The sequence below is a fragment of the Schistocerca gregaria genome, chromosome 11 (assembly GCF_023897955.1).
Source record: "Schistocerca gregaria isolate iqSchGreg1 chromosome 11, iqSchGreg1.2, whole genome shotgun sequence".
Lineage (NCBI taxonomy): Eukaryota > Metazoa > Arthropoda > Insecta > Orthoptera > Acrididae > Schistocerca > Schistocerca gregaria.
The window spans coordinates 102,257,473-102,278,731 of NC_064930.1; the positions used below are offsets into that span (position 1 = coordinate 102,257,473).

The 21,259-nt window shown below is 42.5% G+C and overlaps 1 protein-coding gene across 2 annotated transcripts in view; it reads left to right on the top strand.

The window, feature by feature from the left end:
• Positions 1-21,259, top strand: part of LOC126295076 (exosome component 10-like) — a 186,999-nt gene that overhangs the window by 95,891 nt on the left and 69,849 nt on the right. For both annotated transcript variants that reach the window (XM_049987321.1, XM_049987322.1), the window contains exons 11-13: positions 1,322-1,484; positions 11,292-11,522; positions 14,549-14,719. In XM_049987321.1, the coding sequence (XP_049843278.1) occupies positions 1,322-1,484; positions 11,292-11,522; positions 14,549-14,719 (565 nt within the window). The remainder of the gene's footprint in view (positions 1-1,321; positions 1,485-11,291; positions 11,523-14,548; positions 14,720-21,259) is intronic.

Here is a 21,259-nt window from a genome sequence, read left to right on the forward strand (position 1 = left end):
TCTGAAAGCTTGGAGCAGGAGAGGCACCACAGGACATTTTAATATCCAGTGTCTATACTTTTACAAATAAATTCATAAAACTTTGTCATCATCGCCAGGAAGGATTCAGGATTCACACTCATTGCAGTGGAAGTTCGAAAACATAACAAAATAATTTTTTTTTACTTATGAAATTTCATCATTTTTTCACTTACTAATGGCTGCATTTGTTGCTATAGGTACACTTTTCTTCATAAGTTAGAGAGATTCTTCGATGAATTTTGCACAGCATACGTACCATACTTACAGGTGTATGAAACTCTAGAATTTATTTAATTTATGAAAAAACGAATAATCTGTTGTATTTTCAACTTCATGTTCAGAAAAACACAAATTTTGTAGTTAATTACCTCAATTTTTACCACCGTTTGTAATAGATTTGGAAAATTCTAGAGTTTCATACACCTTTAAGTATGGTTTGTATGCTGTGCAAAATTCATCGGACCATCTCTCTTACTTATGAAGAAAAGTGTACCTATAGCAACAAATGCTGTCATTAGTAAGTGAAAAAAATGGTGAAATTTTACATGTTAAAAAAATTACTTCGTTATGTTTTCGAATTTCCACTGCTATGAGTGTGAATTCTGAATCCTTCCTGGTCATGCTGACAAAGTTTTATGAATTTATTTATAAAAGTATAGACAGTGGAAATTAAAATGTCCTCTGGCGCCTCTCCTGCTCCAAGTCGGCCCATTTGACGTCCTACTCCCCTTAAGTTATGTCGTGCCCTTTGTGACAAACTCTACAACATTAATGCTGACGGTGTCAAACTTATTCGTAACAATCCTCGTCCCCATGTTGCTGCTCCTGCTCCCAAGAGGGAGGTGCTTCAGCATCCGCTGTACAATCTGGACCTTGCACCATCAGATATTCATTAGTTCAGCGTCACGTAGAAATTCGTAGCCGGCCAGTGATTTGCGACAGATGCGGAAGTGAAATCGGCAGTCTGCAGATGGCTATACTCCAACTAAACGAACTTCTATGGACAGTGCATACTGAAAATATCATCATGATGGGAGAAATGCTGTTGAGAATGTGGGTGGCTGTGTGGAAAAGTATGTAAAATGTGTAAGTTCATTTGTTTTTTAGTACCTATTAAACTTTTTGGCAGCAAAATTAGCATGTGTTACTTTCCAATCTTCCCTCATGTAAGTGGTTATGTTAGGTGTACAACAAGCGTACATTGTTTTGCGCAGGCATCAGTAGACAGTTCCTCATCACTGCTGATTGTAGTCTGAACCCGTGCTATTTTAGTGTGTGAGTGACGTGTGTGTGTCAACAGGTACGTGCTGCCGAACCACATGCTGCTGCAGATCTCAGAGGTGCTGCCACGCGAGATGCAGGGCATCCTCGCCTGCTGCAACCCTATCCCGCCGCTGGTCCGCCAGCATCTTAATGCCCTCCACCAGATCGTCCTCAAAGCACGAGACCAGCCCCTCGTCCGGGTGAGTTTCTGGACTGGAGTGTGAATTGTCTTTATTTTTGGCACGTTATACTGGGTGTTACAAAAAGGTATGGCCAAACTTTCAGGAAACATTCCTCAAACACAAAGAAAGAAAATATGTTATGTGGACATGTGTTCGGAAACACTTACTTTCCATGTTAGAGCTCAGTTTATTACTTCTCTTCAAATCACATTAATGATGGAACGGAAACACACAGCAACAGAACGTGCATCAACCCTCCGTCGCACGGAATCTCTGATGCTCTGATGCAGCCCTGGAGAATGGCGTATTGTATCACAGCCGTCCACAATACGAGCACGAAGAGTCTCTACATTTGGTACCGGGGTTGCGTAGACAAGAGCTTTCAAATCCCCCATAAATGAAAGTCGAGAGGGTTAAGGTCAGGAGAGCGTGGAGGCCACAGAATTGGTCCGCCTCTACCAATCCATTGGTCACCGAATCTGTTGTTGAGAAGCGTACGAACAATTCAACTGAAATGTGCAGGAGCTCCATCTGACATTCCACCCTCCGATCCATAGAACGCCAGTTTTCTTTCTCCTGATAACGACATCCTCTTGAGTAGTCCCCACCCGGAGATCCGAATTTGGGACTATTTTACCTCCGGAATATTTTACCCAAGAGGACGCCATCATTTAATCATACAGTAAAGCTGCATGCCCTCGAGAAAGATTACGGCCATAGTTTCCCCTTGCTTTCAGCCGTTCGCAGTACCAGCACAGCAAGGCCGTTTTGATAATTGTTACAAGGGCAGATCAGTCAATCATCCACACTGTTGCCCCTGCAACTACTGAAAAGGCTGCTGCCCCTCTTCAGGAATCACACGTTTGTCTGGCCTCTCAATAGATACCCCTCCGTTGTGGTTGCACTTACGGTACGGCTATCTGTATCGCTGAGGAACGCAAGCCTCCCCACCAACGGCAAGGTCCATGGTTCATGGGGGGAGGACACCTTATCTTAGAAGAAAGATTAAGGAAAGGCAAACCTACGTTTCTAGCATTTGTAGACTTAGAGAAAGCTTTTGACAATGTTGACTGGAATACTCTCTTTCAAATTCTAAAGATGGCAGGGGTAAAATACAGGGAGCGAAAGGCTATTTACAATTTGTACAGAAACCAGATGGCAGTTATAAGAGTCGAGGGGCATGAAAGGGAAGCAGTGGTTGGGAAGGGAGTGAGACAGGGTTGTAGTCTCTCCCCGATGTTATTCAATCTGTATATTGAGCAAGCAGTAAAGGAAACAAAAGAAAAATTTGGAGTAGGTATTAAAATCCATGGAGAAGAAATAAAAACTTTTAGGTTTGCCGATGACATAGTAATTCTGTCAGAGATGGCAAGGGACTTGGAAGAGCAGTTGAACGGAATGGATAGTATCTTGAAAGGAGGATATAAAATGAACATCAACAAAAGCAAAACGAGGATAATGGAATGTAGTCGAATTAAGTCGGGTGATGCTGAGGGAATTAGATTAGGAAATGAGACACTTAAAGTAGTAAAGGAGTTTTGCTATTTGGGGACCAAAATAACTGATGATGGTTGATGTAGAGAGGATATAAAATGTAGACTGGCAATGGCAAGGAAAGCGTTTCTGAAGAAGAGAAATTTGTTAACATCAAGTATAGATTTAAGTGTCAGAAAGTCATTTCTAAAAGTATTTGTATGGAGTGTAGTCATGTATGAAAGTGAAACATGGACAATAAATAGTTTGGACAAGAAGAGAATAGAAGCTTTCGAAATGTGGTGTACAGAAGAATGCTGAAGATTAGATGAGTAGATCACATAACTAATGAGGAAGTATTGAATAGGATTGGGGAGAAGAGAAGTTTGTGGCACAACTTGACCAGAAGAAAGGATCGGTTGGTAGGACATGTTCTGAGGCATCAAGGGATCACCAATTTAGTATTGGAGGGCAGTGTGGAGGGTAAAAATCGTAGAGGGAGACCAAGAGATGAATACAGTAAGCAGATTCAGAAGGACGTAGGTTGCAGTAGGTACTGGGAGATGAAGCAGCTTGCACAGGATAGAGTATCATGGAGAGCTGCATCAAACCAGTCTCAGGACTGAAGACCACAACAACAACAACAACAACAAGATAAGGTGTAAGTCAATATTGCCTCACGTGTTCCAACATTTCTACGGAATCCAAACTGATCTTCTTCGAGGTTGGCTTTCCCAGTTTTTACATTTGCTTGTAAAGAATTCGCGTTAGTATTTTGCAGCTGTGACTTATTAAACTGATAGTTCGGTAATTTTCACATCTATCAACACCTGCTCTCTTTGGGATTGGAATTATTAAATTCGTCTTGAAGTCTGAGGGTATTTCGCCTGTCTCATTCATCTTGTTCACCAGATGGTGGAGTTTTGTCAGGACTGGCCGTCAGTGGTTCTAATGGAAAGTTGTCTACTCCGGGGGCCTTGTTTCGACTCAGGTCTTTCAGTGCTCTGTCAAACTTCACGCAATATTGTGTCTCCCATTTCATCTTCATCTACATCCTCTTCCATTTCCATAATATTGTTCTCAAGTACATCACCCTTGTATAGACCCTCTATATACTCCTTCCACCTTTCTGCCTTCCCTTCTCCGCTTAGAACTGCGTTTCCATCTGAGCTCTTGATATTCATACAAGTGGTACTCTTTTCTCCAAAGGTCTCTTTAATTTTCCTGTAGGCAGTATCTATCTTACCCCTAGTGAGAGATAACGTACTCATAACTATGTAGAACACAGTTCTCACGGTGACTGACACATTGAACATATTGAAGACGCTGCGCAGGTGTCATTCGTGGTCAAATACGACAGTGCAACATGCAGGCTTGGCTGGCATCTCCGTTTATGTTCAAGCACGCATTTCTCACAACATAGCCATATATTTTTGTACATTATGTATCTATATTTGAAGAACAAGCACAGAAGGTGCTCTCTGTAAATCAAAGAAAAATGCGTACGGTGAAGGATACGCTTTTATTTTCAGTAAGCTTAAGACAGAAAAACTGTCAATGATTCATCCTTCTGATTGTTTGCCATCCCGCACTTGGTCAGTCGGCATCTTGACAGTTTAATGCCACCTGCTCCCTAAGCAATGTTCTTCGGTTGTAAATGAGTGCACTTTCTTGAAGATACCTTTTTAAATTATGTAGCTGGTCCAAACAGTTGTGTTCAGATCGCCACCTCACCTTGAAGGAGTTTACGCTTTTCTCCGTAGTGTACTGGGCTGACGTCGGTCCCAGTCTGAGCCGACCAGTCTGACTTTGATAAGCACGTATGTCAGAAAAGGCTGACATCGAGCCAGAGGGTCGGAAATTTGGAAGCCTTGTGTAACACTGGCAAAGTTGCAGAGAAAGAATTAAAACTAAAAAGAATTAAAAGTAAGGAAAAGGGCAACGACTTACCTCTAGAGGATCCTACAGTGACAACACAAACATATGACAACAAACAGTATTTGTACTAGCTTTTGAGCTCTTGCCTTTTTCCTGATGAAGATACACACATGACCACCCAAACATCCAAACATACAGGGTACGTTCCGAAAGTAATGCAATTGAATTTCCCGCGCCGCTCCTAGTAGTCGGAGTGGGAGCGGGCCACATGGAGTAGGTGGGGGGGACGCTAAGCTTTGCCGCGAAACCGGTTTCAGTGCTCTCCGAGCTGTGGAAGCGGCAGGACGTCTGTTATTGTAAACCTCTGCGCGCCGACCGTGTCACGGAAAGAATGAGATCGAGCAACGTTACGCGATTAAGTTTTGTGCTAAACTGAACAAATCTTTTGAGGAGACTAACAAAATGATTCGTGAGGCTTACGGGGACTCTGCTCTGTCCTACTCACAAGTTTCGAGGTGGTTAAAGGCCTTTAAGCCCAAAAAGGCAAGAATGAGCAAATCAAAAGTGAAAACAATGCTCATTGTCTTTTTCGACAGCAAAGGAGTGGTCCATAAGGAGTTTGATCCTCAAGGACAGACAGTTAACACTGCCTACTACGTGGATGTGCTGGAAAAACTCTACAAAAGGGTCGTCAGGACGAGAAAGGACATCTCCGCTACCTGGCAACTCCGTCACGACAACGCGCCTTGCCACAACACGCTACGAGTCCGCGAGTTCCTGGCCAAACACCAGGTGCCAACGCTGCCCCACCCCCCCTATAGTCCTGACCTCGCCCCAGCTGCCTTCTTTTTGTTTCCTAGGATTAAGTCAGCCCTGAAAGGAACCCGTTTTTCGTCCATAGACGAGATCCAATCCGCTGTGACGAAGACCTTGCGAGAGGTCCCAGAAGATGCCTTCCAGGGCGCGTACCGGTCATGGCAGAGTCGCTGGAAAAAATGTGTAGAGGCTCAAGGACAGTACTTTGAAGAATTTTAAGTGTTTGTGCAAATCTGTTCAATAAATTACTTTAAAAAAAAAATAATAGCATTACTTTCGGAACGCACCCTGTACACTCCCATAATAGTAGGCAGAGCGTTGTCACTATTGTAGGTGTGTTCTCTCTCTCTCTCTCTCTCTCTCTCTCTCTCTCTCTCTCTCTCTCTGTGTGTGTGTGTGTGTGTGTGTGTGTGTGTGTGTGTGTGGTGTACTTTGAGTAGGAGAAGAACAAGAGCTCAATAGCTAGTGTAAATATTGTTCTCTGTTGCATGTTTTTACGTGGTACAGTCCCTTGTGCGCGAGTGGTTGCCTTTCCCATTATTACTTACCTGATTTTTCCATCCCGGAATTTCATCTATTGTTGTGAAATTAAAACTTTGCTAGCTTTCAGATAGTTTTCTCTGAATGGTCTCCTTTACTACTAAACTATTTACATTCTGTGTGTACTTTCCTTACCATATTAGCAAAATTACATGTGTTAATAATGTGTACATGGCCTTAGCACAGCAGCTGTTAGAATGGTGTCGGACCAGTATAGCCTCTGTATACTGGTAAACAGTTTTGGTAGAATGCATTTAACAAGATGATCTAACCTCCACTAAAATATAGGACTCCATAAATCTGTTACAACATATGAATTACTAACTATAGGAAATTTTTCTTTTATTTTTTCTTCGTCTCCTCTTTTAAATAACAACTCCCTCTCCAACTAAAATTTGAATGTACATTATTGTCATACACACTTTTGGAGAAAAATAAACCTTGACAGGAATTTTTTAGAGCAAAAGGTATAAAACCTCGCTTGTTCTTAAGAAAAGCTAGTGTGTTACCATGTTCTAGTTGTTTTTGTATAGGCATGGCTACTGCGCAATCATGTGGTAGGTGGTGTGTGACTATGATTGTCCATCACATTGCTTCTGTTTGTGTTATGTGTAATTACTAAGTTTGCCTTTTGTTAATGGTAGCATTTAGCTCATACACTTAAAAGGAGAATGCTTCAGACATGTCAAAACAATGTGACTCATATTTGGCAGGTCTTGTGTACAACCTAAAATGAAAGACTCTTAGGATATTTTGGTTCAAACACGCTGTCCCTCCCCCCATCACTTTTGAGAAAACTGCCCCCTGAGTTCCTGGCATGACGTGCAGTCGATTTCGAATTGCCTGTTCCAACAGATAACACAAAACTAAGCACTTCTCATCGTGCAAGGGGTTCTTAAATGCATAATTTGCTAGAAATTGTGGAAAGAACTTTTTGCTGCTTATGTACCCATAAGGTAAGTGCTGTTCAATGAAAGCAACCGTGGTGTAGCAACCACCTCTCTTCCTATTTTTCTTCAATCCCCCTCCCCTAAAAAAAAATGGAACATGAGGGTTAAAAATGGAAGTAAATCAAAACTGAATAATAAGCTATGCAGATAAATTTCTCAAACAACTTGGATGAAAAGATAATTAAAGTTTGATCCTTGGAGCATGAAAACAATTCTGAGTGAAGTGCTCTGAAGATGAGCATTTGACGCATGTTATCCATAAGGTAGAGGAATGAACTCTTGCCCCAGTTGGTAATATATGTGAAATAACAAATTCATAAGTGATGCTGTGTTCCATTAAGACACCTGTAAACCTAAAATTTTCTTACACTTGTTACAGACTAATGTTTAATTTGCTCCTCAGGGCATAGAAGATGTCAGTCATTTAACCGACTCACTAGGGAATATTTATGTCACTTGCTCCAAATTTAGTAAACTGACAAAATGAGGTTAGTATAACATTGGTTCCGTGGTGTAGACAAACAAATGCTGTCATGTACGACACAACGTTTACAGATGACAAGGGTGAAGCGACTTGCACGATAGAGGTAACACTAATGAGCTAAAAACTTTATTTCGAGGCTTCAAAATTTTAAGCTGATTCTGGAGTCCCAATGTGAATTGCACATGTGTGTATGCCAGAACAATTCCCAGCATAATTCCCAATTAATTATTAATTTTCAACACCGATTTGTCAGGAAATGTTATCATGCATCAAAATTAATTCCCAAAAAAGAAATATTTTGGAATAGAAACAGTCGTTTTCAGCTGAATGTGTGGAAGGAACAATGTAACCTTGTGAAGATTGAGTTTGTTACATGTTCTCGGTGCCGTGAGTGTATTTGCTTCAAATATTTATATGACAAATACCATACGTGTAAATGTTGTAAACAAATGGAAGGCATGTAACAGAGTTGAGTGAAAGAGCCGTTGTAAAGCGACCAGGTACTTGGTTATTCGAAATAGTGTTAGAAAGTTATTTACTAACATGTTGTTATGCCTTATTGATTTACTTATCATATCCTTACCAATTTTGAAACTGGGAAAAAATGAAGAATGCACTTGAGAATCGAAAACAAGTCCTCTGCTTCCCAACCTGATGCCTCGGACACTACACCAGTGGCACTTCTTTTCCATAATGTGTACATTGCAGGTGCACGAGCATCAACCAAAAAAGTTTTCTCCTCAATTTCTAGTAAAATAGGCACTCGGAGACCCCATATATGATAATAAAACATGCTCAGTTTTCAGTTTGATGCTGATACCGCCAATTCTGCATCAATTGTGCCTCATGAATTTTAGGGGTGGTTGAGTGTTGAGCTGAAATATCTTAGTGTCTTTCATTTTAGGTTGTACTACACCCGCTTCCCCCTCACCTAACTCCCGCTTCCCCCTCAGCCGCGCTTACCATATTTACTTGAATCTAAGCTACACTTTTTTTCCGGTTTTTGTAATAAAAAAAAAAAAAAAAAAACAACTGTGGCTTAGAATTGACTGCAAAGTAAGCGGAAGTTCTGAAAAATGTTGGTAGGTGCCGCCACAACTAACTTCTGCCGTTGAATATATGTAGTGCTACACAGGCATGCTATGCAAAGAAACATACTGGTGCCAAAACCTCCGCATCAATAAATACGAGGGTCAGTCAAAAAGTAATGCCTCCTATTTTTTTTTCTACGTTTAATTGTCAGGAAATTTAAATGCAATTACATAGGTTGAAAACCACAACATTGAGGATCATTTTGTCATTTTTCAATGTAATCTCCGCCTATCTCTACAGTTTTGGTCCATCTTTGAACAAGGGCATGTATCCCAGCACGGTAAAAATCACAGCTCTGCTTCCTAAGCCATTGACACACGGATGTTTGACGGCCTCCTCATCTTCAAAATGAATCCCACGATGAGCTTCTTTTAGTGGCCCGAACAGATGGAAGTCTGATGGTGCCAGGTCAGGGCTGTATGGGGGATGAGGCAAAACTTCCCATCCAATTTTGACAATCTCGTCAGAGGTGTGACGACTGGTGTGTGGTCTTGCATTGTCATGCAAAAGAAGAAAAAGAATTGTTTAATAATCGTGATCACACTGCCTTTACTAAGAGAAATAATGCGACACACTTCATCTGCAGTCACCCGACGGTCACCACGAATGATGTCATCAACTTGCTGAATGTTGTGTGGAGTCACTGCACTCACCGGCCTGCCGCTCCACTTTTCGTCAGTCAACGGTGTTTGCCCTTCAGCTTCCTTACAACGACGAACCCATCGTCTAACAGTGCTGACATCCACTGTCACAACACCATACACGTTCTTCAGTCTTTCATGAATGCGTATGGGCGTTTCACCTTCTGCATTCAAGAATTCAATCACACAACGCTGTCTCAAACGAACATCGATGTCGGCCATCTTACAAACTTCTGCTGTGCTGCCACCTGTTGACACAGAAAGTTACTACTGCAGTGGATTGCAGAAGAAGGTTTGAGGAATGGCGCCAAATTCAAATTTTTCACTTAACTTAATTTTTTTAAGTAGAAAAAAATGGGAGGCACTACTTTTTGACCGACCCTCGTACATTAAAAGAAAAGCTGGAAGAATGTAAACATTATGCCATGTATTCTTTCGTGTTTGCTGCTATCTCATTTAAATCCTGTCTGCCTAATAAACTATGAAACTAGAGTCTGACAACAGCAAATGCGGAAGAATACACATATCATGTCATGTTTATATTCGTATTATTCTTATGCCTAATAGTGAGACAGTCAGAAACTAAACACGGCAACTGACTAGATTTTTAAATCTAAGATAACCCTAATTTCTGTGCAGAATGTAACGTACTAAAGAGTCGTCTGCAGAGATTTTCAAACTGAGAAAAATTTTCGCTGAACTCTCATTCAGAACACCTTCTATCATACGCAGCCTATTATTTGGTTCTTGTTGATCATTATCAAAGAAAGCAGCAGTGTAAGTAACAACAAACAGCAATCCTTTGCCATTGTTCCGCTAATGAGACAATTCCTCTCTTTTTTTATTGTAAGCGGCGGTAGCGCGCACAAAAGCAAACCATGCTGCGAGTGGGGACAGGTCTTAAACACTCATTATCAGAATGCGACAAACAATGCATGACACAGTGAAATAATGCATTTTCAGCTTAGAGTGACGTAAACACCTATAATAAAAGCAACAGCACTTATCAGATAAAAGCAAAATAAGCAATCGATTCAAACCAGACGAAGCACGCGAAAAAGCAAGGGTACCAGTATAAATACGGACGGAGCGCCTGGCACATAGCAATGGCCACATGGTAAAGAGCTTAACTGTTAAGCTTACGACTTGAACCAAACTACTGCAGCTGTATGTTCATCCATTCGACCTCAATTGTGTTTCATGTTAACAGTGGACCAACTTTGTTTTGATTTGGAGGGGCAGCCTAAAACTTTTCTCTCACCATGAATTTTGAGTCTCAAATTTCAGGAGCGTGTTAGATTAAGGAATAATCCCCCCCACCCCCCACCCCCGCCCCACCCCACCCCCGATTTCGAGTCTCATTTTTCAGGTGCGGCTTAGATTCGAGTAAATATGGTACCCCTTACCCCCCCTCGCTTACCCCCCCCTCCCTCCAGCTCACCCCTCACCCCCCCACTCGAGCCTCACCCGCTGACTTACACCTCACACACAACCCCACTTATCCCTCACCCCTGCTCTTCTCCTACCCAGTCCATCTCCAACTCATCCTACAACTGGCATTTTGCAAGATCCACTGACTAAATATGATGTGTTGGTAAACATGAGGCTACGTCACAGATCAGTCTGTCACCACAAATATTATTAATTATCATATTTCAACCTAGCATAGACCTCAGGCTACACTACAGATCAGTCTGTCACCACAGCGAAATTGATCGACTTCAGCTCAACAGCTCATCTTATTCATATCCTCTTATGCCCTCCCACTCACTTCTCCCTCACCACCACCACCTGTACCCCTGCCTACCCCTACCACCTCTACCCATACCTACCCCTACCACCTCTACCTCTACCTACCCCCATCACTGAGCTCTAGCTGCAGTCTCCCGGCTCCCAGTCACTGTCTGTGGTGCTTTGCTCTATTCTCTTCTGTTACGGACTGTGTGCTCAGCCGGTGCTGGAGGAAGAGCGACTGGCACGGCCCGCCGCGCAGACACAGTTCCTCAAGGCGAATCTGGAGGGCCCGTTGCTGTGCCCGCACGACCTGAGCCACGCGCCCGACTTCCGCGACGACCTGCCCTGCCTACTGGGAGCAGAGGCCGAGGGGCCGCAGCAGGACCAGCCCCTCTCGGCCGCGGCACCGGCTGTCACCGTGTTTGACGATGCTGACGCATGGGCCGATGTGAGTTTACTTTTTTGTGTCGTCTGTGAGCTGCTGGAAGCTGTGTTGCAGAATATTTGATATTTTTCCAAATTGTAGCAGAGGTGGTACAGCAACCAGTAATATTACACAAAACAGATAATATCAGTTGCAGGGTTGTCATTATTATTTATTTACCCATGATGCATTTTGCCTGATTTGGGCATTTTCAGATTGGCTGATATTAGATGGTGTTAGGCACGTGGGATACCGAGCAATGATGTATCTAGTCCAAACACAAGTGAGTGCACCTCTAACATGTTTACACGGTGACTGATGTATGTAGGTCTGATCCTGTTTGCATTCATCGGACTACATCATGTGCCTCAACAAGGACACTGTACACTGTTTCTAAATAGTTAACTAGGGCTGTTTTCTGCTTGGACTTTTGCATGCTTACAAGGGAACCTCCCCATCGCACCTCCCTCAGATTTAGTTATAACTTGGCACAGTGGATAGGCCTTGAAAAACTGAACACAATTCAATCAAGAAAACAGGAAGAAGTTGTGTGGAACTATGAAAAAAAAATAAGCAAAATATACAAACTGAGTAGTCCATGCGCAAGATAGGCAACATCAAGGAGAGTGTGAGCTCAGGAGCGCCGTGGTCCCGTGGTTAGTGCGAGCAGCTACGGAGCAAGATGTCCTTGTTTCAAGTCTTCCCTCGAGTGAAAACTTTACTTTCTTTATTTTCTTAAAGTTATGATCTGTCCGTTCATTCATTGACGCCTCTGTTCACTGTAATAAGTTCAGTGTATGTGTTTTGCAACTGCACCGCAAAACCGTGCGATTAGTAGGCAAAAGTCCGTGCCTCTCCGACGGGAACCGAAAACATTGGATCACAAGGTCATAGGTCAACCGATTCCTCCACAGGGAAACACATCTGATATATTCTATACGACACTGGTGACGACATGTGCGTCACATGAGAGGAATATGTAGTCGACCCACCTAAGTTGTACACTTGGCAAATGGGTAAAAAGATTCTTCTACCTTGCCCGATTTTGGTTTTCTTGTGGTTGTGATAATCACTCCCAAAAAAGTGATAAAAACATAAGAGTTTGTCACATAAACTGCAACAAATGAATGGAACAATTTCACAGTCACACAGTTTTCCCTGTGCTCTGTCAAAACATATGTTTCTAGCGTTTTCAAGTTTTTCCGTGTGTACACTGTCAAATCCTGCATATGTCCAAGCAAATCTGAACATGTCCTGGAATTTTGGAGAGCGAAGTTGACTGTGTGAGTGCCTGAACTTTGATAATTGTCTGAAAATAAAAAATTAAAGTTTTCACTCGAGGGAAGAATTGAACCAAGGACCTCACGTTCTGCAGCTGCTCACGATAACCACGGGACCACGGTGCTCCTGAGCTCACACTATCCTTGATGTTGCCTATATGGCGCATGGACTACTCAGTTTGTATATTTTGCTTACTTTCTTCATAGTTCCACACAATTTCTTCCTGTTTTCTCGATTTATCTGTGTTCAGTTTTTCAAGGCCTATCCACTGTGCCAACTTATAACTAAATCTGAGGGGGGTGCAATGGGGAGGTTCCCTTGTTAGTATATCATGTGTCTAATGCCATCTAATGTTAGCCAATCTGAAGATGCCTGAATTAGACGAAACATGTCACTGGTGAATAAATAATAATTACAACACTGCAACCGAGATTATCTGTTTCTTCACACTTAATATTTGGTCGTAAAAGAATCCAATAGAACTAAACGATACACCCACCTAAATACCTATTTTCGCACTCAAAATTTATTCTGTATTTCTATAACCTATTAGTCCACCACAATATTAATGCACCTGGAAGTGAGGATGCTTTGCTCAGCTTATCATTGCTTGGTATATAATTGTTGTGGAGGGAAGGAAGGACGATACAGCTAGAGTTACGCAGTAACAGTAACATCACTATATGTTTCCTCTAGCGAAGGCCGAATGCAGTAATATTATGGTTATAAGTACTGACAGAAAGTACGCTTAATATGAAACAAAAATTTCAGAAAATAATCCACTTCAAAACTGAAAATTAGATACAGCACACATAGTGCCATTAACACAGATCAAGAATTAAAAAGTAATCTTTTGACACTTAAAAAGACGATGTAGTATATCAAAGTATTACCAAAATTACAGCTGGCTCTCCCCAGGGCCGAGAAGATAATAAGTGAAATTTTGCTTACCGTAACTGTCAGTTATTGTCAATCATTCTATTGTTATTGACTGTTCCACATCAATGAAACTCAGACTTAACAAGCTATTCAAAAATAATTATCTGAAAAAATTAATTCAATATAAAAGATTTCTTGTATTAGTCAATTACATTGCATTCAAACATTTGTACGATTGGAGCATAAAAACTGGAGTAGCTGCCTCACACTATGCAACTCTTCAATTAAATTTTGTCAAATTAATTATTACTCTCCATCTGCAAATTTATTTAAAACATTTATGTTATAAAAGTTTAACTGAGTGACACTTCCCTTCATTTGTGTATTACTTATGAAATAAATTTTCTCTGAGAATAATTCCCTCTTTCCTAAGATGTAATTTAGCATTTATTAAATTATATAATAATCAGTGAATATACAATGCTAATACATTACTATTTTAACTGCATATTTTTTGAAGTTTGAGTAAGCGTATAATCTCACAGTTACGTCCCAGTACGTCACACGTCTACCAGTCAGCACACTAAAATACAACACTACGTCTCCGCTCCTGGAAAGTCAGTTATAGGTGCTTTGATGAAGTTCCGACAGTGGCCACATGTCACAGTTGTGCCTCTTCTTCAACTAAACCTACATCCTGTGAACTGAATGGCAGAGGGTGCATCACACAGTACTATTTCTCATTCTACAGAGCATGGTTTTTTTTTTTTTTTTTTTTTTTTTTTTTTTTTTTTTTTTTTTTTTTTATGTCTGTGTACACTGCAATTAATATAATCTGTCTGCCGAGTGCCGGACTGACTGCGCCCGATCGTCTTCTGTCCTTGTGGTAGGAAGCGGAGGAGGAACTGCCGGCGCGCGTAAAGCAGGTGCGCTTCGTCAGCCCGTACACGCGCTACCTGCGCGTGCGGCCGTATACGCAGGAGCTGGAGGCGGAGGCGGCGGCGGCAGCTGCAACCGCTGCAGAGGTGACGGCGCCGGAGGCTGCGGTGGCAGACGGGACGGTAAGAAGGCGGCGGCCGGGCACGTCGCTCGCCAGGCTGCTGCGGCTGTTGGCGTGAGGGCCGCCTGCACCCACCCCATCCACACTGTCCCTGAATAAAGTGCCTGCTCTCTGCTCCACTCTGTGTTTCACTTTTGCGCTGTTCTGGCATTTACAGGGTTATAGAAACAGGGTGCTAAATCAGTAGACCTTACTTACTCTTTGCTGCACACGATAGCCACTGCACGAGATCTATGCAGACTTTCTCAGTTGATGCTGTTATATTTATTGACACTGAAACTCTTTCCCGGATAAACCTGTCGTCAACAGGAGATGAGAAATTGTGAAGTAATTACTCCGTGCACGAGCATGTGTCAGACTCGGAGTACTTCATAACAACCAGTCACTGAAGAACCCAGCAATTCACAGAGTGTTCGACAGCATTAGAAGTGAACTAAAATTGAAGCTGCATTTCACATAAAGCCACTTGTCTGTCAGTACACTCCTGAGCAAACTTACGGCAACATATAATTCACAAAATGGAGAAATTTCAAATCACAGTACACTCCATTGCATTAACAAAAGTCCTTGTGGTTTGCATCCCTCCTCGTTGTGCATTCGGTTTCGAGCTACCCGTCTCGTGGTGTGCATCCAGGTACAGTGGCTGTCTGTCTTTTGGACGCTCATGCTCCATAGAGGTGTCACCAAATTGCCGATCACTGAACTGGTAGTAATTTTGCCGTCACAGAGGGATCCACACCTCAGGGTAGGCGGTAGGTCGGTCTCCCCTGGCTGCCATTTTGGATCGTGGGATGTACGGTTTCAGAGGATCCGGTGCAATGTCATTTCAGAGATATTTAACTTGTGCTGGACCCACACTGTCGACCTACTTTTCAGTGCGAGTGTGCTCAGCTAGGATATTGTCCACCTCTTTCCAGGTGTCTGGTGGCTGTGATCCAGAGTGAGTCGCTGCCCTAATCACAGATACTTGCTAAGTTGCAATCTACAGTGTCTCTTCATGCACGCTATTATGGGTCACCTGACAGTGCAGATAACTTTGAACAAATAATACCTTGTGTTGGAAGATCTGCTTTTTGTAAATGACTGCCGGTGTTGCTTCTGGTGGTGGGAATGTAAACAGCACCTGTGGGCACAAAACATGCAGCTGTGTTACTTTCAGACCTCGATCGTACTTGCGACAAAATTTTTTATTATGAGATAAATATACACATCAGACTGGAACTCGAATCTTGGACACTTGTCTTTTGTGTGCCTCAGGAATTGGCAGAATACTAGCCAATTGTTCCCATGTATTTACTGGGTATTTGTTAGGAGTATACCATTGTGTGTGTCATATGCTATTTCACAAAGCATAAATCAGTTTTGCCTTTGCACCATAGTTTTCTATAACCCTGTATTTGAAGGACTGTGTGAAGAGGGAAGTATGAAAGTTGGTGGTTTTTGTGGAATTTTTGCAAAGTGTGTGCTGCGGTGGAATGATGAGCAAGCCCAGAAATTAAACAGGAAAATCGTTGTTTACATCACAAGAAATAGTGAGAACATTTTAGGCGACACAGTTCATTCTTGTGAACCCATAGATCCTGGAATCCAGAGATGGTGGACACATTCTCATCATGCTGAGAAGTGTGTTGGGGCATGCGAAGTGGTTTTTGATTTTGAGAAAGGCAGTGGGGAAAAATTGAGCACTTCGCATACTGTGACTGAAATCTATATTACTGAACTCCAAAGCTGGTTTGCGGTTGCTGGTGCACACTTGTAGTTGCAGGTTGCCATCTACTAGCTTCTAGGGGCAATGAAAATTTTATTTTCAGTAGTTTGCAGAATTGTTGACTATGTTTAAAAATTTAAAGTGCTGTCACTATCTGCTCATTAACAGGTATAATCTTATAAAACTTTGAGACAATGAGACAAGTATTACAGTTAGAACCTGTGTGTTTGTCTTGAGGCAACATAACCAACGGTGCACAAATACACGGACTCCATTCATCCAGTGTTTCAGAATGCAAGCACTTGGCAACGTCCAACAAAATTTACAGATAATTTCGAACCACCTCGAACGTTTTTCTTGCTGACAATGTCTACGAGACAATGAAAGGAAAACATTTCACCTCTCACAACACTTTTTCCGTTTGTGCAGTTGAACTGCAGCATCAGGCATGTTGTTGTTGTGGTCTTCAGTCCTGAGACTGGTTTGATGCAGCTCTCTATGCTACTCTATCCTGTGCAAGCTTCTTCATCTCCCAGTACGTACTGCAACCTACATCCTTCTGAATCTGCTTAGTGTACTCATCTCTTGGTCTCCCTCTACGATTTTTACCCTCCACGCTGCCCTCCAATACTAAATTGGTGATCCCTTGATGCCTCAGAACATGCCCTACCAACCTATCCCTTCTTCTAGTCAAGTTGTGCCACAAACTTCTCTTCTCCCCAATCCTATTCAATACTTCCTCATTAGTTATGTGATCTACCCATCTAATCTTCAGCATTCTTCTGTAGCACCACATTTCGAAAGCTTCTATTCTCTTCTTGTCCAAGCTATTTATCGTCCATGTTTCACATCCATACATGGCTACACTCCATACAAATACTTTCAGAAATGACTTCCTGACACTTAAATCTATACTCGATGTTTTGCTTTTGTTGATGTTCATCTTCTATCCTCCTTTCAAGACACGTCCGTTCCGTTCAGCTGCTCTTCCAAGTCCTTTGCTGTCTCTGACAGAATTACAATGTCATCGGCAAACCTCGAAGTTTTTATTTCTTCTCCATGGATTTTAATACCTACTCCAAGTTTTTCTTTTGTTTCCTTTGCTGCTTGCTCAATACACAGATTGAATAACATCGGGGAGAGACTACAACCCTGTCTCACTCCCTTCTCAACCACAGCTCCCTTTCATGTCCCTCGACTCTTATAACTGCCATCTGGTTTCTGTACAAATTGTAAATAGCTTTTTGCTCCCTTTATTTTATTCCTGCCACCTTCAGAATTTGAAAGAGAGTATTCCAGTCAACATTGTCAAAAGCTTTTTCTAAGTCTACAAATGTTAGAAAAGTAGGTTTGCCGTTCCTCAATCTAGCTTCCAAGATAAGTCGTAAGGTCAATATTGCTTCACGTGTTCCGATATTTCTACGGAATCCAAACTGATCTTCCCCGAAGTCAGCTTCTAACAGTTTTTCCATTCGTCTGTAAAGAATTCGCGTTAGTATTTTGCAGCCGTGACTTATTAAACTGATAGTTCGGCATCAGGCATAAAAGTTTAATTTATTAGTCCTTTGCTACTATATTCACAACACATTTTGCAGACAGTATTTACCCCCTACGGTGTCGGGGGCGAGGATTGCCCTGCGGCCCTTCCTTACATGTCATAAGAGGTGACAAATAGGACTATCTTCTTATTGGGTCAGGTTTTTTACCTTGATCTTGTGACTGTTTTCCGACATTCAAATGTTTTTGCTCTTTTCATTTTTTTAAAATGCTTTTACCGTAACATTTCGTGGCTTTTTAAATTATGGTCCCCAATTTTACATTTGCCCTCCACTTTCCAAATTTTATGAAAGTGAGGGCCATTTGGGGAAGGACTCAATACTGTGGTGCGCTACCTGTCCTCAGTGCACTGTTACCTTTTGTGCCCAGCAGTCAAGTGGATTTACCTCTGCACCCAAAATCCAGTGTGGTAGCCTGTCATTCATGGTCGGGTTGTCATGTACCCTCTCAGTGGTAGCACCCTGACAGTGCAGGGATCATACTGCCGATACCCGAGCTGTGACCTCCGCGTGTCAGCCAAGGAGTAGGTACCTGGCATTTCGGGGTAACGGCACTTTGGGCAGCGGTTACAGTGCCAGGTGGCCTTTGCCTTGGCGGTGTTGTGCCCAGTGGGAAAGCCTCCGATCAGTGGCATTGCAATGAAACTGATCAAATTAATGGTGGCCGTGCCGACACGGCCGCCTCATCATTCAGGAACAGTGATTTTAAGGTAGAAATTTACTACGGCATACCAGTCGTTGACCGTGCCTCAAGATGAGAGCCACACAAGGAGAGATGGAAGTGGACAGTTTGCCAAGTTCTCGGTTTGTTCCCGCGCCGATGGCAGCTCTTTCGCTTCAATGAAGCCAGTGTTTTTCGTGCGGCTCTTTGTCAATGAATCATTACACGCCAACCAATCACGGGCACTTCAGACTTGTGTCAAGTAAACTGACACACCAGTCACCATTTCTCCTCATAACAAGCTCAGTAGAATTCAACGTGTTATCTTCCATTTGGACCGAACACTTCGAACTGATGAAGAGCTGCATACTAATCTGGTGCGGAATGGAGTCCATTTTATTCGCTGTCTACAGAGTGGTCCCAAGGATAATAGTATGGATAATTCAGCTTTTATCCTCGCTTTTGACACCAACATTTTGCCAGAGAAGGTTAGGGTCATGGTTTATAGGCCTTACTTTCCTCCTCCGATGGGATGTTTTAGGTGCCAAAGGATCGGACACACGTTCTCCCACTGTTGTAATTAGGCTATCTGTAGCGCTGTGAACGGGCATCCCACGAGGACATCCCTTGTGACCGACCTACTCAGTGTGTCAACTGCCTGGAACCACACCCTCTTCATTCACTGCAAACCGAGCGAGGTGACGAAGTGGTTAAACACTGGACTCTCATTCGGGAGGCCGACGGTTCAATCCCGCGTCTAGCCATCCTGATTTACGTTTTCCGTGATTTCCCTAAATCGCTCCAGGCAAATGCCAGGATGGTTCCTTTGAAAGGGCACGGCCGACTTCCTTCCCTGTCCTTCCCTAACCCAATGAGACCGATGACCTTGCTGTTGGGGTTGGGTTGTTTTGGGGGAGGAGACCAGACAGCGAGACCATCGGTCTCATTGGATTAGGAAAGGAAGTCGGCCATGCCCTTTCGAAGGAACCATCCCGGCATTTGCCTGGAGTGAGTTAGGAAAATCACAGAAAACCTAAATCAGGATGGCCGGACACGGGGGAGGGCAGGTTTTACTCTAACCTGTAATACTCGTCCTCATCCATTGTTAGGGGTGGTAGTGATGGCAAGAGCCTCCCCGTGTGGCAGGTACCCACCAAGCAACCACAGGTTCCTTTCTTCCCCTCTCACCTTCTTGTGCTTTTAGCCCCATTTGTGCCAGATGCTGCCTTGTTTATCTCTTTTTCTTATACATATTGTAGTACAACTACCGTCACACCTTTTTAAACTCTTTGACTTGCTTATATAGTTTGAGCATCCTAGTGCCCATTGTTTTTGCTTTTTACCTTAATTGAGATGGGACCTGGATAAACTGGATAAACTGAAAGAACCAGAGGGTTGTACAGAGTTTCAGGGAGAGCATAAAGGAACAATTGACAGGAATGGGGGAAAGAAATACAGTAGAAGAAAAATTGGTAGCTTTGAGGAATGAAATAGTGAAGGCGGCAGAGTATCAAGTAGGTAAAAAGATGATGGCTAGTAGAAATCCTTGAGTAACAGAAGAAATATTGAATTTAATTGATGAAAGGAGAAAATATAAAAATGCAGTAAATGAAGCAGGCAAAAAGGAATAAAAATGTCTCAAAAATGAGATCAATAGGAAGTGCAAAATGGCAAAGCAGGGATGGCTAGAGGACAAATGTAAGGATGTAGAGGCTTATGTCACTAGGGGTAAGATAGATACTGCCTACAGGAAAATTAGAGACACCTTTGGAGATAAGAGAACCACTTGTATGAATATCAAGAGCTCAGATGGAAACCCAGTCCTAAGCAAAGAAGGAAAGGCAGAAAGGTGGAAGGAGTACATAGAGGGTCTATACAAGGGCAATGTACTTGAGAACAATATTATGGAAATGGAAGAGGATGTAGATGAAGATGAAATGGGAGATACAATACTGCATGAAGTTTGACAGAGCACTGAAAGACCTGAGTCGAACAAGGCCGCGGGAGTAGACAACATTCCATTAGAACTATTGGCGGCCTTGAGAGAGCCAGTCCTGACAAAACTCTACCATCAGGTGAGCAATATGTATGAGACAGGCGAAATACCCTCAGACTTCAAGAAGAACATAATAATTCCAATCCCAAAGAAAGCAGGCGTTGACAGATGTGAAAATTACCGCGCTATCAGTTTAATAAGTCACGCTGCAAAATACTAATGCAAATGCTTTACAGACGAATGCAAAAACTGGTGGAAGCCAATCTCAGGGAATATCAGTTTGGATTGTGTAGAAATGTTGGAACACATGAGGCAATACTGACCTTACGCCTTATCTTAGAAGAAAGATTAAGTAAAGGCAAACCTACATTTCTAGCATTTGTGCAGTTAGAGAAAGCTTTTGACAATGTTGACTGGAATACTCTCTTTCAAATTATAAAGGTGGCAGGGGTAAAATACAGGGAGCAAACAGCTATTTACAATTTGTACAGAAACCACATGGCAGTTACCAGAGTCAAGGGGCACGAAAGGGAAGCAGTGGTTGGGAAGGGAGTAAGACAGGGTTGTAGCCTGTCCCCGATGTTGTTCAATCTGTATATTGAGGAAGCTGTAAAGGAAAC